This window comes from Typopeltis vanoorti, chromosome 9 (assembly GCF_054136105.1).
Source record: "Typopeltis vanoorti isolate ZY-2024b chromosome 9, IOZ_Tvanoo_1.0, whole genome shotgun sequence".
Classification (NCBI taxonomy): Eukaryota; Metazoa; Arthropoda; class Arachnida; order Uropygi; family Thelyphonidae; genus Typopeltis; species Typopeltis vanoorti.
Window position 1 is genome coordinate 50031233 of NC_143557.1, and position 19066 is coordinate 50050298.

Here is a 19066-nt window from a genome sequence, read left to right on the forward strand (position 1 = left end):
AGTCAGTCTGTGAATTTGCTGTGTAGTGCTATGTCCAGTACGGAAGCCAAATTGTTCTTTCGGAATTATGTGATTTTTATTCACCTCCTCATTAAGTCGGTTGAGAATGACTCTTTCTGCTATTTTTCCTAGGCATGATAGAAGACTGATGGGTCTATAGCTCTGTGGCATCTGAGGCGCTTTACCAGGCTTGAGAATAAGGAAAATATCGGCTTGTTTCCATCTTGAGGGGAAATAATGAATTCTCAGAATTGCATTGATAATCGCTACTAAATGCATGACAGCTTTGTGTGGGAGGGCTTTAATTGTTTTGTTGGTAATTTCGTCCGGGCCAGGGGCTTTTTTGTTTTTAAGCTTCCTAATAATTGAATAGACCTCTTTAGGTGAGGTGGGGCAGATATTTTCACAGCTACAAGATCGCCGAAGTACTGAACGTACCCTACGATGTATCTTTTCTATGAAGACTAGATCCGCTTGCGCATAATTAGGACGGCACTGAAGTTGCAGGGCTTGAACGAGCGCTTCCGCTTTTTCGTTATCTCTGTAAACAAGGCCTCTTTCTCCGTGAATGGGCTGGATGTTAGAGCGATCTGTACGGAGAGCTTTAGTCAACTTCCACAGAGAATTATCTTCAGTTTTGAGAGAACAGAGTTTTCTTTCCCATTGCTGGTTTCTGTGATCTTTTAAAGCGTAACGGACTAGGTTGGACGCTCTGTTTAGTTCTCGACGGTCTTGCGGAGATAGCGTGTTGTGATAGCGGCGTCTGAGCCTGTTTTTGTTCCTTATCAGAGCAAGAATTTCTGCAGGAAGTAGGTTGACTTGAGCTGGGGTAGAAGTAGAGCAAGCTGCGGATAAGCCAGCCTGTATTTTAGATTCAAGATTGTTGACTGCCGCGTCAATTTCTTCACGGGTGGAAATAGTCGGTACTGAGTCTATGATAGTGTTCATTTTAGTCTTGAATTTTGCAAAGTTTGTGTGGGAATGGCTGGGAATGAGCTCAGGCTCCTCCCCTAAACTTAAGAGTACTGGATTGTGATCTGAGCTTAGCTCGTCAATCACTTGAAGTCGGAAATGATGAGAAATATTGTTAAAAATAGCAATATCTAAAACATCAGGTCTGCCGATCGCTCCGTAGTGTGTTGGCTCAATCGGGCCTGCAATAACGATATTTCTCTTCAAGGAAAAGTTATAGAGGATCATTCCGTTGTTATTAAAGCTTTTGCTGTTCCATAAAGGATGCTTGGAATTGAGGTCTCCAGCTACAATTACTGCTTCATTTGTATCTAGTAGCTGAGAGAGATCAGAGGGGAGTAGAGGTTTGCCAGGGGGGTTGTATACAGAAAAAATCTTTAAGCTGCCTGCATTGTTGGTAAGAATTTCTATGCCCGTCTCCTCGAGGTTAGATGTAGTAATCTTCTTAGTCTCATTATAGCGAATGTTTCTTCTGACAAAGATGGCAGTGCCTCCACCTCTGGCATTAAGTCTGTCATTTCTAAGTAACGAGTAGTTTCTGAGTTTGGGATTATCGCAGGGACGTAGGTGTGTTTCGTTAATGAGGAGAATATCAATTTGTAAATGATCTGTAAGCTCCTGTAATTCCAAAATTTTGCTGTTGAGACCGTTTGCGTTCCAGAATATTATCTGCATAGAATTTGATGTTAAAGCCGGATTAGTCATTAATCATGGAGAAGATGACTTGAGTATTCCGAAGGAATTTGTTGGTGTCGGCCTGGCTTGGATTTGTTTTGCTGAAGGCCATTAGCATCTCCCCAAGTGAGGCAGCGAGTATTGCTGAAGAATTTGGACTGCTAGTTGTAGGGAGTACCTTAGTGTTACTCGAGGAAACCACAGAAGCATAGGATTTGTCTGGTGTAACTTTCCGCCCTTGGAATTCAGGCACGGATCTCATAATATTTGTCTGAGTGGGCTGAGTTAATTCCTGTCTAGGCTTTTGAAGGTTGGATGGGTGGAGAGTGCAACCCCTGTAGTTTGCAGGGTGTGGGCCACTGCAGTTCGCACATTTAGCAGGTGTGGTCTTTGGCTTGACGCAAGTGTGCGAGGGATGGTTGCCACCACACTTCACACATTTGTAGTCTGCTCTGCATAGCATTTGCGCATGCCCAAATTTTTGGCAGCGATGGCATTGACCAGCCGATGCCTTTCTTCGTAGTGGTTCGGTCTTGATGACCAAGTTGCAGACTATTTTAAGATCGTAAATTTCCCTCTGGTCTTTACTGATCTCTACTAAGACCAGAGGCATGGGACGCTTGTCTGCGCGATACATTCGCGAAATCTTGACTGGCTCCAAGCCTTGTAATCTGAGGTCAGTAGCTATTTCGTCTGTTGTTATGTCTTCTACCAAACCTCTGATCACTACCTTGAGGTTCTTTTCACTCTTAAGTTGGTAAGTATGGTATGGAAATTTATGATCGTCCATAAGTCTGGTTAACTGGCGGTAGTCCGTTGTTCCTTCAGGCTGTATACGTACTCCGTCATCTGTGTTTTTGGCTGACGAGAACTTGATGTTGCTTTTCTTCATCGTCTCTGCAAGCAACGACCACTTTTCTTTAGATCGCAGTACTACTGGTGGGATCCTCTCTTTGGGCTGTATTGGTATAGTTGTCTCAGTGCTTGCACTAGATTGTGCTGATGTGTCCATTTGAGCGACAATTTCTTGTTCTGCAGCAAGAGACTCTTTCTTCCTCTTCTTTCTGCTGACTTCTTGGTAATCGTTATCGTCTGTGTCAGCTGTAGCGGTGGAATTGACGCTGTCATGTGTAGGGCGAGCAGAAAGTTCGGAGGTTCGAGGGTCTTCATTCTCGACCTCCATAATCTGGTGAATTTCTACCTTTCCTGGCCATTTTGTGTGCAAGATGTTGCCTATTTGCCGAAAGATAGCGAGAAGTTCCTTGAAGGAGAGATCTTCATATGGTGAATCCATAATGTAGACTTGAAGTGGGGGAAAGGACCTGCCTTGTCCCTTCAAACACCGAGTGTTGTACTGGGCGGGAAACAGGAGAGAACCTGGAAAATATTTTTGAAGTTGAAAGGAAAAAGTCTTACCTGCTCTGATGTTCGAGCACGCTGGTGGCGCATCAAATAATCACCATTTAATTTCAGTGGTGAAATAACTCTGAATTAAACATTTAAATCAATTAAAAACAAAACTTAACTTCACGCTGTACTACTACAAGGAACGCTGATAAACACGTCTGAACTCACTGAAAAACAACAACAACTCCAGATAAAACTTAAATCAGTAATCCCAGAGTAGTCGGTAATTCTGGTAGACAGGCTTATATATTGGTTACTCATAACTATTATGAGTAACCAATCAGGGATCACAAAAATAATGATATCTGCATGCAGGCACTAATACTGGGCAAATGAGGCTGAAGAAAGGCAACCAAAGTTAGGCCTAGTGTCCTAAATTGTGCCCCTTAGGTGGGCCAGAGTGGGTGATCTTGGCAGTTGGACTGAATGAAAAATAATAGTTAAGAGTAATTGGTGAAAAAAAGGAGGCATATACTGCCATTTCTTTTTTTTTGCAGAGGCATTAGACAGGGCACCACATGATAAGATGATAAGTTGCAACACGTGTTTAGATATCAGGTTAGTGAAATAGATTGGAAATTGGCTGTCAGGTAGTTATGAGAGTTATGTACAGCAGTATCAAAGAAGGTCACAAGTTTATCCCACAGAGCTCAGTACTGGGACCTTTGTCATTTAACCTTTATGTCAATATTGTCTGAATTTTGGGAGGATATTCCGTCATTTGCTGATTGGAGGGTTATTAGTAATAGTGCCAATGCTGTGGCTCTTCTGGATTTGAATAAGCTGGAAAAGTAGGCAAATAAATGGGGAAGTCAGTGTAACACAACTAAATGCAAGGTCTTGACATTTGGGATTCACTAATAGGAGATTGTATACTCTATTAGAGGAAGTGGAGGCAGCAAGGAATCTGTGATGGTTGATATAAATTTAGGGTATATATATTTGCAAATGTGGTGAAAGTATCCTGAAAAATTATTGCAATACTGAGAAGGTCAATGACCAGCAGAGATGAAAGAGGGTGACCCCACTGTGTCCACAATCTGAAATTACTGTGCTCAAATCAGGTCGCCAGGATTTGAAGGAAATGAAGTAACCATGGAAAGGATACAGAGGTAGATAACAAAAATGATATAAGATGTAATATATGATAAAAGCTGTACAATGCTGGTTGAGTATAGACTGGGGGAATGCAAACTGTGAAGCTTGGTGGATAGAAGAGGAAGGGATGATTTTTTCATGTGGAGGTAGAGAACAAGGACAAAGGAGCCATCCCTGGAATATATAAAAGGAGGTGGTGAGTAAGAGGATGAATACCAGGCAGAATCTAAAAGAATGAAAGTAATTGGTGGATGGTTTTCTGCATAGTTCTACACTAGTAAAAGGAGGTAGTGATTAAGAGGGTGAAAAGTGGAGCTTTTTCAGATGGAGATTTACTGGACCAAGGAATGTATTTTTTGATAGGGTGGTGGAAGTGCAGATGGTGAATGAGTTTAAGAAATGGAATGACAGATCGCGTTGTCGTATGAGCCTCCCACAATGAATCTTATGACTCCATGGAGTTCCTGAATAATAAGCTCATTATGCACAGCAAGCTTTCTTTTGGACAAGTATACTGATCTCAGTATCAATCAACTGGTCTAACTTCTACTCAGGAAACTTTATTACAAGTCTTCAGTCATTATCAGTTTTTTCAAGATCGAACAACTGTCAGCTATCAACTAGATATCATTAATATTATTAATATTAGTACAAGATGAACACCAGTGGTAATAATGTAGTACTGTGTGGTAATAACTAAGCAGAATGCTGTGTCTCATTACCTTCATTTTTTAGATTCTGTCATTAGCCTTGGAAAGTTCAGTAATACTGTGATATATTTTCCTTTCCAGCTCAGTTGTCACCTTGCCAGAAAAGGAATCGTATCCATCCATTTTTAATGAACTTTCCAACTTTCCCACTTTAATCACCACTCCAGATATAATAACTGGTTTATAATTAGGCTGAATCTATTCTTGAACCACCGATTGTGCAATGGAATTATCTTGTCATCATTACTGCCTTTGAACAAACTAGTGTTGAGATTCGAGACTAGCTAGCTGCAATTTACATTTCAGTCAAACCATTTGAAAATCAAAATTTGGTGAGCAATTTTGAAATTACGTAAAACAATAAGATGTAGAAGTAGATGCCGTTGATGTTGATGATTGGTAGTAGAAGTTCGGTGTAGTGGTGGAGACGGAGAGTTGTACAATAGGTGTCCTCCCACGATGAGTCTTCGGACTCCTTGGAGGTGTCACGAATAATAATAATAATATTTCCATTTTGCGCTGTTATGTCAACAGTACTGCTAATTTTTGCACGTATGCTTTTTACACACATACTGATATCTCATTCAATTCTAATGCTATCTCTGCATCAAGTTCTTGAGAAAATCTAACAAACCTACATATGTATCCAGTTCCAACAGTATCTGGAACTCTGATGTTTTGATTATCTCTACATGAAATATGTAACCCAGCAAAATAATCACTTAAAATTTCCAAACACTCCATCCCTCACTCTTCCACAAACTGTTCTTGTAGAGGAATTTCAGATAATACAGAATACCAATTTATACACAAAATGGTATTATGTATTACTTGAAGTTCATCTACAGCTTATCACACTTCTCTGATATACCATTTTACAACAATTTTTTTATGCATACCATCCTATTTTTAATTTCACTCAATTCTATTTGATTTGCTCTACCATTTCTGTTTACTCGTTGGAAGTTTTTCCACTTCGTTATACTATAAATTAAATATGCCAAGAAATTATATTTGTGGTTTAATCCTTTATGTAAGTGTAAGCAAATAAAGTTTACACCTGAAATAATTTCAGAACTGGGCAACTCATATATAGAGACTAATGACTTCATATCACTTGCCATAGTATCCCATAATGCAAAGCACATACATTTGGACTTGTATACATGTCCTTATGGACATGTATAATGCTATGCATTATGGAAGGGGTCACTACTACCCAGACCAGTTTTAACCTTTATTGAGGTCTCATCAGTGGGAGCCAGACCCAGAGGTGTTACCAAGGTTGAAGTAATAAAGTTTGCACCTGAAGTTACTTCAGGTGCAAACTTTGTTTGCTTACACTTGGGTAAAGGATTAAACCAAGAATGTAATTTCTTGTCATCTTTCATTTCTGTTTACTCAAATTCATTTGTATTATGCACTATTAATTTTTCTTTTTTGTACTGCTCATATTTCCTTGTCATGTCCTTTTCATTAGGTGCTTACAAAATATGCAAACCCTTATTAAATTTGATTTTTCCCATCCATCCATTTATATAGATTATTCTTCTGCTCTGGCCATATAACTGTATTGTAAGTTAAGGATTTAGAATTCTTGAAGAAATTTTTCAAGCTATTTCACAGTTAGACTATTTACAAATGCAAAATCTGAAAATCATATAAAGTAATAACTATATTCTAGCTGTACAGTGAAATCTGTCCACTTAATTCAATTCGGGCTACAACTGGATCATTTGTATAAAAAAAAAATAATAATAATAATAATGAGGCTCTGGCCAGGTAGAATTTAATTAAACCTGCTGCTACTTGTAATTAAGACTAAAATTTATTAAGTCAGCTTGATTCATCTCGATCAGTTCAGCTTTACTAGCGAAATAAGAATTATAAACCTAGAGTACAAATGCCAAAAAGAACCCAAGGTTCAACCTCACAAGTGATGACTAATGAATATCACATATTCAAAGTGTTATTACAAAATGCATCCATTGGTGATTATCCCCGATAATTTCCATACTTGTTTATATTTGTTGTGGATTTCATCAAATGTAAGTGTTTCACACCAGCACTCTTTACTTTTAGGTGGTAGGTAACAATGCTGCATGTTGATAATATGATACTCAATGGTTACTTTCAATTCAAACTGCAATACATCGTGATTAGTTACTGAATTGAATTGAATAACTACTAATAGTTCATTATCAGATAAGTGAATTTCCTTTCCTAACATAAAAGGCATTTCTGATTGCATCTTGGAAAAAAAAAAAATCTAAAGAACTTTGAAGCCAGTAAATAAGATTTATCGTATCCTACTTCCACTAAAGGCAAACTTCCTCTCTTGGCTCGTCTAAGTTATGAGATTTCTTGTTACTACAATCTCTCTTATTCTGTTCAGATGTCTCATACTGAAGTCCAGTGGTTCCCAAAATGGGTATCGTGCCACCCAGTTTGGAAACATTCTTTTTAAAAAATGGCTACTAAGTTTTTAGGATGCAAATAGTAAATAGTTTGGACCTAACTAAAAGTGTTTTATATTACTTTCATGATGTCTATGAATTATGTTATGTAAGTATTAATAATCAGACTTTTTTTTGTACATTTGTGCTGAATCTGCACTTTTGCCAAACAGAAAATAAAATTTTATATTATTTGTTACAAATTTTACTTTATATGAAGTAAAACACATGAAAAAAAAAAAAAAAGAGTTAATTTTTGGAACTTCATGATAAGGTAGCAGAAATTGATCTCTGTATGCCCAATTCTGTCTAAACCACTTTAGATAAAAAAAAAAAAAAAGGGAACTATAATTTGATATTCTGTTCTCCATTATGTAAAGGAATTATCTCGCTCTTTTCCACTACCTCTGGACCACCAGTATACTGAAACTTAAACAGTCTCTTTGACTGGATTTGGTGTACTACATGATATATCAGCCCATGTTACATTAGCAGGATATCTCATCTAATCCCATGACTGTATCTACACCAAAATTTTGTCATATCCTAAATATTTCTAATTCAGCACTTCTATCATTGTCTCAATCCCTGTCATATTAGTCAATGTATTATCTCCACCTGTATGAGTAATCTCATTTTGTGAGTTTCCTCTCCTGTCACCTCCCAACCATAAGCACATTAAAATTATTCTTCTGTAATTATCATTCTTATTTTTTAACTTGTCATGTAATGAAAGAACTATGGAATTTCCTTTGGTCTACTGGGCTAATATCCTTTCCTTTAGCATATGATGATATAAACCATCTTATTAAATCAACATATTGCTTAGTTAAAATGTAACACTAGGTCTTTCAACCAAAGAGCAGCTCAGTTTCTTAAAACATGGCAACTACTTCAATTTGCCTAATCTGTTTAATAAAATAAATTAATTGACTTAATTAAATTTAAATATTTAAAAATAACAGGTGTAATTAACTCTATATTTAAATCAAATCTAGTTCAAAAACAAACCAGACTAAAAGTATACAATACATTAGCCCTACCAGTCTTAATGTATGGAAGTGAAATCTGGACAATAAAACAAAAAGACAAACAAAGATTAACAAAGAAAAACTGCAAAGTATACCCTATTTGATCACAAAAGAAATGAAGAAATTATGAAAGAATTAAACCAAGAACCAGTAATAGAAAAAAATAAAAAATATAAACATAAATGGATGGAACAAGTTCAAAGAATGAAAACAGAAAGATTATGAAAAGCAAGCCTTAAAGTAAAAGCCATTAGGAAAAAGAAAACCAGGACGTCCTCTTAAACGATGACTTCTAAGGCCGCAACAGGCCATGCTAGGCCTAAATCCTTGATACACATGATGATGATGATGACTTAATTAAATCTGAGTCTATGCGGTTAGCCTAGTGGCTGTGCATTTTGCAACCATATGCCTGGGGAAAGAGTGTCCCAGGTTCGATTCCCATCGGTGACATGAGGAGCTGAAGGATCATCCTCAGCCATAGCCAAGTTAGCCGGTCTTGGGATTGACAGTTGGTTTTTTCTCCCAGTTTATCCTGGGGTTTTTCATCCTGCAAAATAGGCAAACCAGCCTTGAGAACTCAACACTACAGGACATAGGATATACTGGGGCATAGGGCTGACCACCTTATCCTGTGAACGGTTTGAGGTCCGATGATTAATAAAACCACAAGGTAAAAGGAAGATGAGATGAATTAAATCTGAATTCTAAAACATTAAAAAAAGTTATTCTGTTATTCGTAAAACATCTAATTTCATCAGATTATACCTTTCAGTCATCTAAAGCATGCATACTTCATTAACCCACATATATTTGGTTTCATCTAGGTTTCTGCTATTTTTGCTTCAAGCACCTATAAAAACTAATTTAAATTATTTAAATTAAGGGGATATTAAATCCCACATAGTTTTAAAACCAAATAAGAAACTCAGAGATTGGAATCAGAGAGTTTCTTGCCGAATATAGTAAACTATAAAGTATCGGCGACCACTGGCATGAGCAAATGTAAGTGACCCTGATGAAGCCTCAAAAAAGGCTGAAACCGGTCTGGGTAGTGACCTCCCTACCATAACGTAATAACAGCATACATTTCCTATGAAATGTGTTTTTACATTATGGAAAATACCTAAGAATAGCGATTAGAATTTACCAACTTTGCTGCGAGTCTTCCGGTATTGCACTACGTGCTAGGGTCACTTGCATTTGCTCACGCCAGTGGTCGCCGATACTTTATAGTTTAATATATTCGGCAAGAAACTCTCTGATTCCAATCTCTGAGTTTCTTATTCGGTTTTAAAACTATGTGGGATTTAATGTCCCCTTAATTTAAATAATGTTTTCAATGCCGAAATGAAGCTTATTAGCTCTTTATACTTAACTAATTTAAATGGTATTTTAGTTTGTTTTTACACATTTTTGAATAATATCAGAATGATGTTATCATTTTAAATATGGTTATGTTGATGATGCCATCAGTATACTTATATAATTTTTTTTCAGTACTCTCAATATCTGTGGTCTCCAAGTCTTTGCTCAATTATTTTATTTTAAATTGAACTCATATATGCTGCTTGACTCAATACAGAGGAGAGAAAATCGACTAATAAATAACCCATATCTTACCTCACTCACATATAGACGTTTGGTCTCTGCAATTTGTATATTCTATAAATATTTCCATGGGAAATGTTCATCTGAAACAGCATCAATAATTCCCCCACTCTGTACCAAGCCCATTGGAACACATACAGCTACCGCCCAACATCCTTTCACAGCACACCTTGAGACCCACAGGACAGGTTTATTTTCCTTCTCCTTCATCCGTGCTACTGCTGTACTGTGGAACAGTCTTCCCCATGACATTTATCCCAAGAGATACAACATACAGCCTTTTAAATCAAATGCAAACAAGTTTCTCCTTTCCCGACCCACTTCCCATATACGATACTAATGTACTATAGGTTGACCAGCCAAACTCCCTTATATGGAAAAAAAAAGAAAAAAAAGCAGTGTTTGTATAGTACTAGTTGATGACCGGCTGATTTCTATCATGATAACTAATAATTAAAGAATTGACAGCGTACACTAGAAATATAAATTAAATAAACTTTAATATATACTTTCCGATATTTTGGCAAACGTCACATTGCCATCTTCTTGGGAACTTAATACAAAGACAAGTGCACACAAGTACTACAACAGCAAATGAGAACTGAAGCTAGGAAGCTAATGTTTTCCTAAAGTCCTGATGGTGCCCCCCCGGCAGGCTATATTGGTAGTTCTTGGCCTTTGGGCTGAAGTTCTTCTGATAAATGTTTCTCAAATTTGGGGCAGTCTCATGCATCCAAATTTGTTAAGGTTTGGCATGTTCCTAAGGGCTGAGGCTGATTCCATGAATAGTCTTTCATATTTGAACTTGCTGTGGTGTATTACTGTTGCTTTCTTCCATCTTATTCTGTGGCGAGTATCCAGAGCGTGGTCTGCCAGCCCAGAGTGGCTGTACTGGTGAAATCGGATGTAATCCTTGTGTTCTGAGATTCTGATATTTGCTGTCCTGCCTGTTTGGCCAAAGTAGAACAATTTATAGCTGCAAGGGACCTGGTATACACCAGGTAGGTCTAGGGGAAGTGGTTGGTCTTTAGTGGAGCGGATAAGAGATGCCAATTTTCTATATGGTCTGTAATAAGTGGTCAAGTCATGTTTTTTTAAGATTTTGTTGATTTTTTCCGAGGTACCTCGGATGTAGGGAATGGTGATGGATTTAGAGTAATCTTTTTTGTGAAGGGGATAGAAAACCCACCCATACAGGCAGATACATTCACCAACAATCCAACCCCCCCCCCCCTCACAACAATATGGAGTTATTAAGACACTATTCAACAGGGCAAAAATAATCTGTTCAAATGATCAAGCCCTAACCACTGAACTAAATCAAATCACTTTCTCAGCCAATGGCTACCCCCCCCCAAAAGAATCCAAAAAATACTTAAACCAGTTATCCACAACCCCCCCCCCCTTTCCTAAAGTCCTGATGGACTTTAGGAAAGGGGGGGGGGGTTGAAACTTTAGGAACCGAAGCTAGGAAGCTAACGTTTTCCTAAAGTCCCATCAGGACTTTAGGAAAACGTTAGCTTCCTAGCTTCGGTTCTCATTTGCTGTTATGTAGTACTCGTGTGCACTTGTCTTTGTATTAAGTTCCCAAGAAGATGACAACGTCATGTTGTCATCTTCTTGGGATGACAACGTGACGTTTGCCGAAATATCGGAAAGTATATATTAGAGTTTATTTAATTTATATTTCTAATGTACGCTGTCAATTCCTTAATTATTACTTATCATGTTTAACCAGCGTATAAGCTATAAGCCTCTCTACAAGAATTACGATCATCCACGGAGATTTTCCTTCGCATGCAAGGCCCGCCGTTACGGCAAACTGAAGCTGAAGTTATCCAGACAACTTAACCGTCTGGCATTCCTAAAACGCTGCCGGGATAATCAAGTCATCCCTAACTGTGTAAAATTTAAACACCGCTTCGTCTCACAGAAAGCTCTCCATATCTACAACCAGGCAAGCCAGGATTTACTTCGGGAGCAAATTACCACTACATGTGGTTCCCCTAGCTGACATAAACAGAGCTATTTTAGCACTAGAAAATGAGCTTTCAAATACACTTAATCATGAGCTTTGGTCCTACATGACGTCTCGTGTACGGCAGCTAATAGAGAATTCGAATGAATATGGAGCCGACATATCAACAAGTTTGATAAATTAATAAAGAACTCGGCGTCCAAACCTAAACTACAAACCAACACTGTAGTTAACCTTTCTTCAGTTATCTTGAAGCCTGAAGCACTCAACGCTCTGTCAGGTGATCACAACTTAGCCACTGCTCCTAAGAAATTACCGGTCGAGGAATTAATGATCCAAATTGAATGCGGGATTCGCCACCTTCAAAACCACATCGCCAACGATATTAGATTGGATGTAGCCTGTGTTCTCACAAAAGCAAAACCTCCAAAATCCAACATATCCATTAGTGAATACAAGTCACTAGAAGAATTGAAGAAAAATAAAGAAATAGTGATCACCAAAGCGGATAAGGGGAACGCCACTGTGGTACTCAATCTTAATGACTATGCAAGTAAGCTTAAGGCTTTACTATTAGATCGAGCAACTTACCTCCCTATTGAATACAATCCCTCCAACTCTCAAATTAGAAAACTCCATAGGCTCCTTAAGAAGGTCACTTCTTGGCCTGTGGAGATTACCAACAGACTAAAACCATATAACTCTAGACCCCCCCCTGCATATATGGGCTCCCAAAAATACATAAAGAAAATGTGCCATTACGTCCCATAGTGGATGGCATTGATTCCCCCACTTACAAACTAGCCAAGCATTTAGCCAAAGCGCTCTCACATTATACTGGCAACACACCATCACACAAAAAACTCAGCCCACTTCAAAGCCAGTATAGAAAACCTTACACTCCAACATAATGACATAATGGTCAGTTTTGACGTCTCCTTCTTATTCACGAATGTCCCCCTCAAAGAACCCTCAGAGCTAATCCAAGCTAAATTTCCTCCCAATATCTCAGCCCTATTTCAGTTTACAATGAACTCAGGCTATTTCGTTTGGCAGGAAAAATTCTACAAACAGATAGAGGAGACAGCCATCGGTTCACGACTTTCCCCACCCTTGGCCAACTTCTTTATGGAGACTTTTGAAGAGAAAGCCTTAAACTCAGCCCTGCAAAAACCTACCATATGGCTTCGCTACGTTGATGATGTGCTCGCTATTTGGCCACATGGCCCGGATTCACTCCTCTCCTTCCTAACACACTTAAACAACCAACATCCTAGAATCAAGTTTACCCTGAAAAAAGAGGAAAACAATAACCTTCCCTTCCTAGACACACTAGTCACCCACCAACCTGATGGAACCTTGGTTTTCTCAGTTTATAGAAAACCCACCCATACAGGCAGATACATTCACCAACAATCCATCACCCCCCCCCTCACAACAATATGGAGTTATTAAGACACTATTCAACAGGGCAAAAATAATCTGTTCAAATGATCAAGCCCTAACCACTGAACTAAATCACATCCGTGACACTTTCTCAGCCAATGCCCCCCCCCCCCCCCCACTATTCACAAAAAAGATTACTCTAAATCCATCACCATTCCCTACATCCGAGGTACCTCGGAAAAAATCAACAAAATCTTAAAAAAACATGACTTGACCACTTATTACAGACCATATAGATAATTGGCATCTCTTATCCGCTCCACTAAAGACCAACCACTTCCCCTAGACCTACCTGGTGTATACCAGGTCCCTTGCAGCTATAAATTGTCCTACTTTGGCCAAACAGGCAGGACAGCAAATATCAGAATCTCAGAACACAAGGATTACATCCGATTTCACCAGTACAGCCAATCTGGGCTTGTAGACCACGCTCTGGATACTCGCCACAGAATAAGATGGAAGAAAGCCACAGTAATACACCACAGCAAGTTCAAATATGAAAGACTATTCATGGAATCAGCCTCAGCCCTTAGGAACATGCCAAACCTTAACAAATTTGGATGCATGAGACTGCCGCGAATTTGAGAAACATTTATCAGAAGAACTTCAGCCCAAAGGCCAAGAACTACCAATATAGCCCGCCAGGGGACACCATCAGGATTTAAGGAAAACGTTAGTTTCCTGGTTTCGGTTCTCATTTGCTGTTATGTAGTACTTGTGTGCACTTGTCTTTGTATTAAGTTCCCAAGAAGATGGCAATGTGACGTTTGCCAAAATATCGGAAAGTATATATTAAAGTTTATTTCATTTATATTTCTAGTGTACGCTGTTAATTCCTTAATTATTAGTTATCATGTTTAAACAGCGTATAAGCCTCTCTACATGATTTCTATCATATTCCATATAAATTTATTCAACTAACTTTTCCATGATCCTTACTTATTAGATCTAAATCCATAGCTTAACAGCTAGTTAAAATGTGTTATCTGTTCTATTAGTGAGAATACAGTGACAGTTCATCTTTCCTTTTTTGATATAACTGATATTCATACCAGTTTTATCAGAAAAGCCTTCATTGTGAAGGCTTTTCTGATAAAATTATGAAGACAGCCTGCCTTAGAGACTTACTTATTATTAAGATAAAATAATGCTCCATATTTCAACCGTTATACCTGGATCATCGTCAGAAATACATATGTATACAATGGAACACAAACTACATCAAGATACATTAAGGTTGACCACAGCACACTACTGCTGAGGTCAACTGTGTGTCACATCTTCCCTAAGGCAGCCTCTCCTTCACTGGAAATCTACAGGCACGTGTAGGTTTCTAGTGAAACCTACATAAGTTTCCAATATACATACTAATACAACCATCCAACACAAAAACTAAGAGTCATTTTCACCCTCAAAAACAGAGTTCTGACAATTTGTTCTGATGAGTTTATAGGCATCTGTTACATTGGTGGAATATCCGAGAAAATAGAATACTGAAAAAATATAACATTAAGGTTTCATTTAAACTATCCCAAATTAAAAAAAAAGTTTACCAAGATCCTCTAAAGGTATTGATTTTTTCCCTTGCTCATGCAGGTGTATACCGAATCCAATACAATTGTAACAATTGTAAAAAGGGCAAGATCTAAGTGGATTGAGATACAGTAAAAAATGCAATAGAAGACCAAAATATAAGATGTGTGAGAATATTGGAGTTCTGACATATAAAAGATTAATTTAAATGAAAACTGTTGATAGGAATTTGGTAATAATGTAGCCTTTTCATGTAGTACTATCACAATATCCTATACACTCTGAGGATACATTAGGAATTTGATGATGATGACTGCTAAAAAGTGTGAGAACATCACAACATTATGGCAATGACGATGAGGATCTTGATGCGCAGAAGCAAATAGGTTAGTTATGGTTCATACAGCATATGAATTAGCATGAATAGATCTAGTCTCCTGGTTTTTAAGGTACATGAGGATACCTTAGAGAAGGACCAGAAGATTAACATTCATTATTATATGCTTAGCCATTAATATGATGATACTAACACAATCTGTGGAGATCAGTGTACAACCTGAGCACTCAAAGGCACATCTGTTGAAAAATGTGTTACTTAAAGCTGAAATAAATGATATCACATGCGTCTTGTAGAATAAAATTTGAGCATATACACTGTAATTGTTCCAACAATAACAGTACAATGAAAACAAAATATTCGAATAAAGTATATGTGCTGCTGTTTACATCTGAGTTTGCTTAAATAAATAGAACAAAGGCAGAGGTCTAAAGAATATATGTTTTTAGCATGGATTCAAAGTTTACATATATTAACCTAGTCTATTATACTCACCAATAACAAAGTGAAGCACTTTTCTTTAGCATTTAAACCAATGCCAGATTTCCATGATTTTTAAATTTTCTAGGCACTCACTTATCATGAATATGTTTCTAATCATATTTCTTATCATCAGTGTTTTGAAAGGTGTGCATACCACTTGCCAGAATATTATTATTTTTTGAACATTACCTTGTCCATTTTTTATATTTGTATACAAAGCCTAGGAAATCATTGAACTGGAAGTACCAAAAATAAAGTATAATGGGCACACACTTAATTTTATGTATATCTCTCTATAATACATTTCTGCTGGACTGTACTGCATATGATGATTAACTGAGATCAGCCATGTGAAAGATTTTGTTGCTACTTTCAACAAAAACATCTGATTTCACATGAGATAACTACAGTTTTATGATCTTTTTCTTTGAACACATAACAAACACTAGATTCTCATGCCAAATTTTAATATCTGTAATTCATTTTTTTTTATAATTAAATGAAATAAACCTAACTTGCAACAGGATCTATAAAATATATTACTGATACTTCATCATACCTCCTGCAGTAAATTAATTTAAAAATAGAAGGATTTCATATATATTATCACCTCCTTAAAAACACCAAACAGTCTTTAAAGATATTTATGAATGCTTAGTGTAAAATGTCTAATTGTTATGAATGAGGAAAGGATATCATTAAAAAAAAAATTGATTCTATATAAAATAAAATAAAACAAATCACAAAACTCTTGTATGCTAGTAAATCAACATAAAAAAAGTCCATTTTTTGAAATCTTGTGCAATGTGCCACTACCTCATCCTTTCCATAGCACATTCTCACAGTACAATCTATGAAATTGTAGGCGTTTTAAAATGTAAACATATGAAAATTTAATCAGGATTCTTCCAAGAAGATCTGCCCATTTATTGTCAAAAGAAGCCAATTAGCTGGTAATTAAAAAAAAAAAAAAAAGAAAAAAAAAAAGCTGAACCCTTCAAATTGAAAGAAAATCATACATATTAATTAATAAGTTTTTTAATTTTTTTATAAATAATTTTATTGCCAAAACTTAATTATGGTAAAATTGGATTTAACTTTTGTGATAAAAAAAATAATCCAGTATGTCAATTATACTTCTGCAGAAAACAAATCAGGATGATTATCAAATGAAAAAGTTGAAGTTATATGTTTATGCTATTAAACTGTAACAACTCTGCAACAAATATTAGTTTGTAACAACTCTGCATCATATACTAGTCCTCACACCAACATTTTAAATCCAATGCAAGGTGATCTTCAAAATAAGCACATAAATATATGCATATATGTTTATGTGCTTATGTTTTGCTTATCAAATGAGTATGTGCATGTACACACTCGCACGCGCGCGCGCACACACACACACACACACACACACGCATGCATGCATGCACGCACACACAATGTATATATGTATTAAAAAGAGAGATAGCATGAAGTTTTACTATCTGAAAATCTACAGACAGTGTGGAATGCTGAAACATCTAATTTTCACAATCTAATCAATGAATTATTACAGATATGTAAAAAAAAGTCTCATAATAATATATAAATAGACCCATACAGGAGACATATGACGGCGCCTCGTTGTTATTGTCATAATTGTATTTCCAGAAGGATTTTCTGAAGATATGATTGTCTCATCTCTAGAATCAGAATCTGCAGCATCTAAGGGGTACGAACAATAAGGTGTTTGAATGCACATGGGGGCTTCTTGTATTGTTTGATGATCAACAATTCCAACTGTATCCAATGGCTCAAGATCAACTGGTGGCTCATCTGCTAATGGAGTTCCAGGTTGGCAGTCATCAACACTGAAAAATATTTAAATAGAAATATATAAATATATATTTCTAAGTATTAAAATCCAATCTAACAACCAAATGTTCAGTACTTTTAATAGTATTTTAATGAGAATAACAAATAAAGGAAAAAGTCATTCATACCAGAAAGAATATGAATGACGTACTCTTTTATTTATTTATTTATTGATGTAATGTAATCTGTATACATATGCAGTGTCATAGGCAGCAGTTAATTAAATGCCAAAACATGGATTAATTAATTAAACTTTATATAGATTTTACTTATGAAATTTTTTTATTAGCATAGAATTTCTGCTCTGGTGTCAAAGGCATCCTCAGTATAACTTTCAAAATTAAACAACTAGAACAGAAATTGGAAGATTCAACAGTGAAAACAGGTGCATTACCCACATATTGTATAGAGTGACATGGTTTAAATCCATTAAGGTCCTAATAACATAAGTTTAAGAAGAGATCATTAATTTAAAAATTTTATAATTATTTCAGGAACTTGTGGAAAAGTACTATTTCCCATAAAAAGGATAATTTCAGTCCATCACTTATGTTAAGATTCAAACAATGTAGTAAGGTTTCACAACTTTCTTTATAAAGCATCAAATGATATAATTACTTTTATGACGAATGTTAATCTTCTTCCAAAGAATTAGATGTTTGGAGGAGATACAAATCATCCTATAACTACTCAACTGGTGGAAATTATACACACTTATTGATAATGTCTCTTGCTAGGATGAGGAAACAAAGAAGAAACTTGAAAGCTACCATAGGAATCCTCTTTATTTGTAAGGAGTCCAAAAGTTCAGAAAGCAAATGTTCCATTATGTCCTGTTGCACTGCCTTCCTTGATACAAAATTACTAAAAACCTTTCCTAATTACTTACAGCATTCACAGGAAAGTCCTCATCATTTATAAGAACTGACCTGGGCTTCTAACTTAATATCTAATCCTCACTTTCTCATAGTGCACCCTGTTGGGTATCATCCTGGATAACAAATGAACGAGGATGGGCTGGCAAGTTAGGATTTAGCTGACCAAATTGTATTCTTATTGGTTTAAACCATAACTAAAATGATGGTACAACGTGATGGAATTTCATACCAGCTGGGGTATCAGAGGTTAAACAAGGCCCTGTTGTTTTCGTCAGGGAACGATGGTGAACAGCAAAAAGTCTACCTCAACATCAGCATAAGAAGCATCAGATCAACATAAATAGGTGTTACCGAAACAAAGAAGACAAAACCAGATCAGATCTTTCTAAGCAACAAAAACAAGATCCTTGCAGATCACCTCACTACATGCTACTCTGACTGAATCAGTCAAAGTTTTTTTAGGATATGCCACTGAATCTCCAAGGTTTGAATCTTGTTTTCAAACTCTTTCAGTTTTTCTTGAATAATGTTTGTGTATTTGAGTCTACAGTTCACATCTCATTATGTGTGTTTCTTTTAATTTTAATTAAA

The 19066-nt window shown here is 36.6% G+C and overlaps 1 protein-coding gene across 5 annotated transcripts in view; it reads right to left on the reverse strand.

The window, feature by feature from the left end:
• Nucleotides 1-19066, reverse strand: part of LOC150103030 (uncharacterized) — a 458183-nt gene that overhangs the window by 87038 nt on the left and 352079 nt on the right. For all 5 annotated transcript variants that reach the window (XM_090398173.1, XM_090398177.1, XM_090398174.1 and 2 more), the window contains one exon: nt 17344-17593. In XM_090398173.1, the coding sequence (XP_090254299.1) occupies nt 17344-17593 (250 nt within the window). The remainder of the gene's footprint in view (nt 1-17343; nt 17594-19066) is intronic.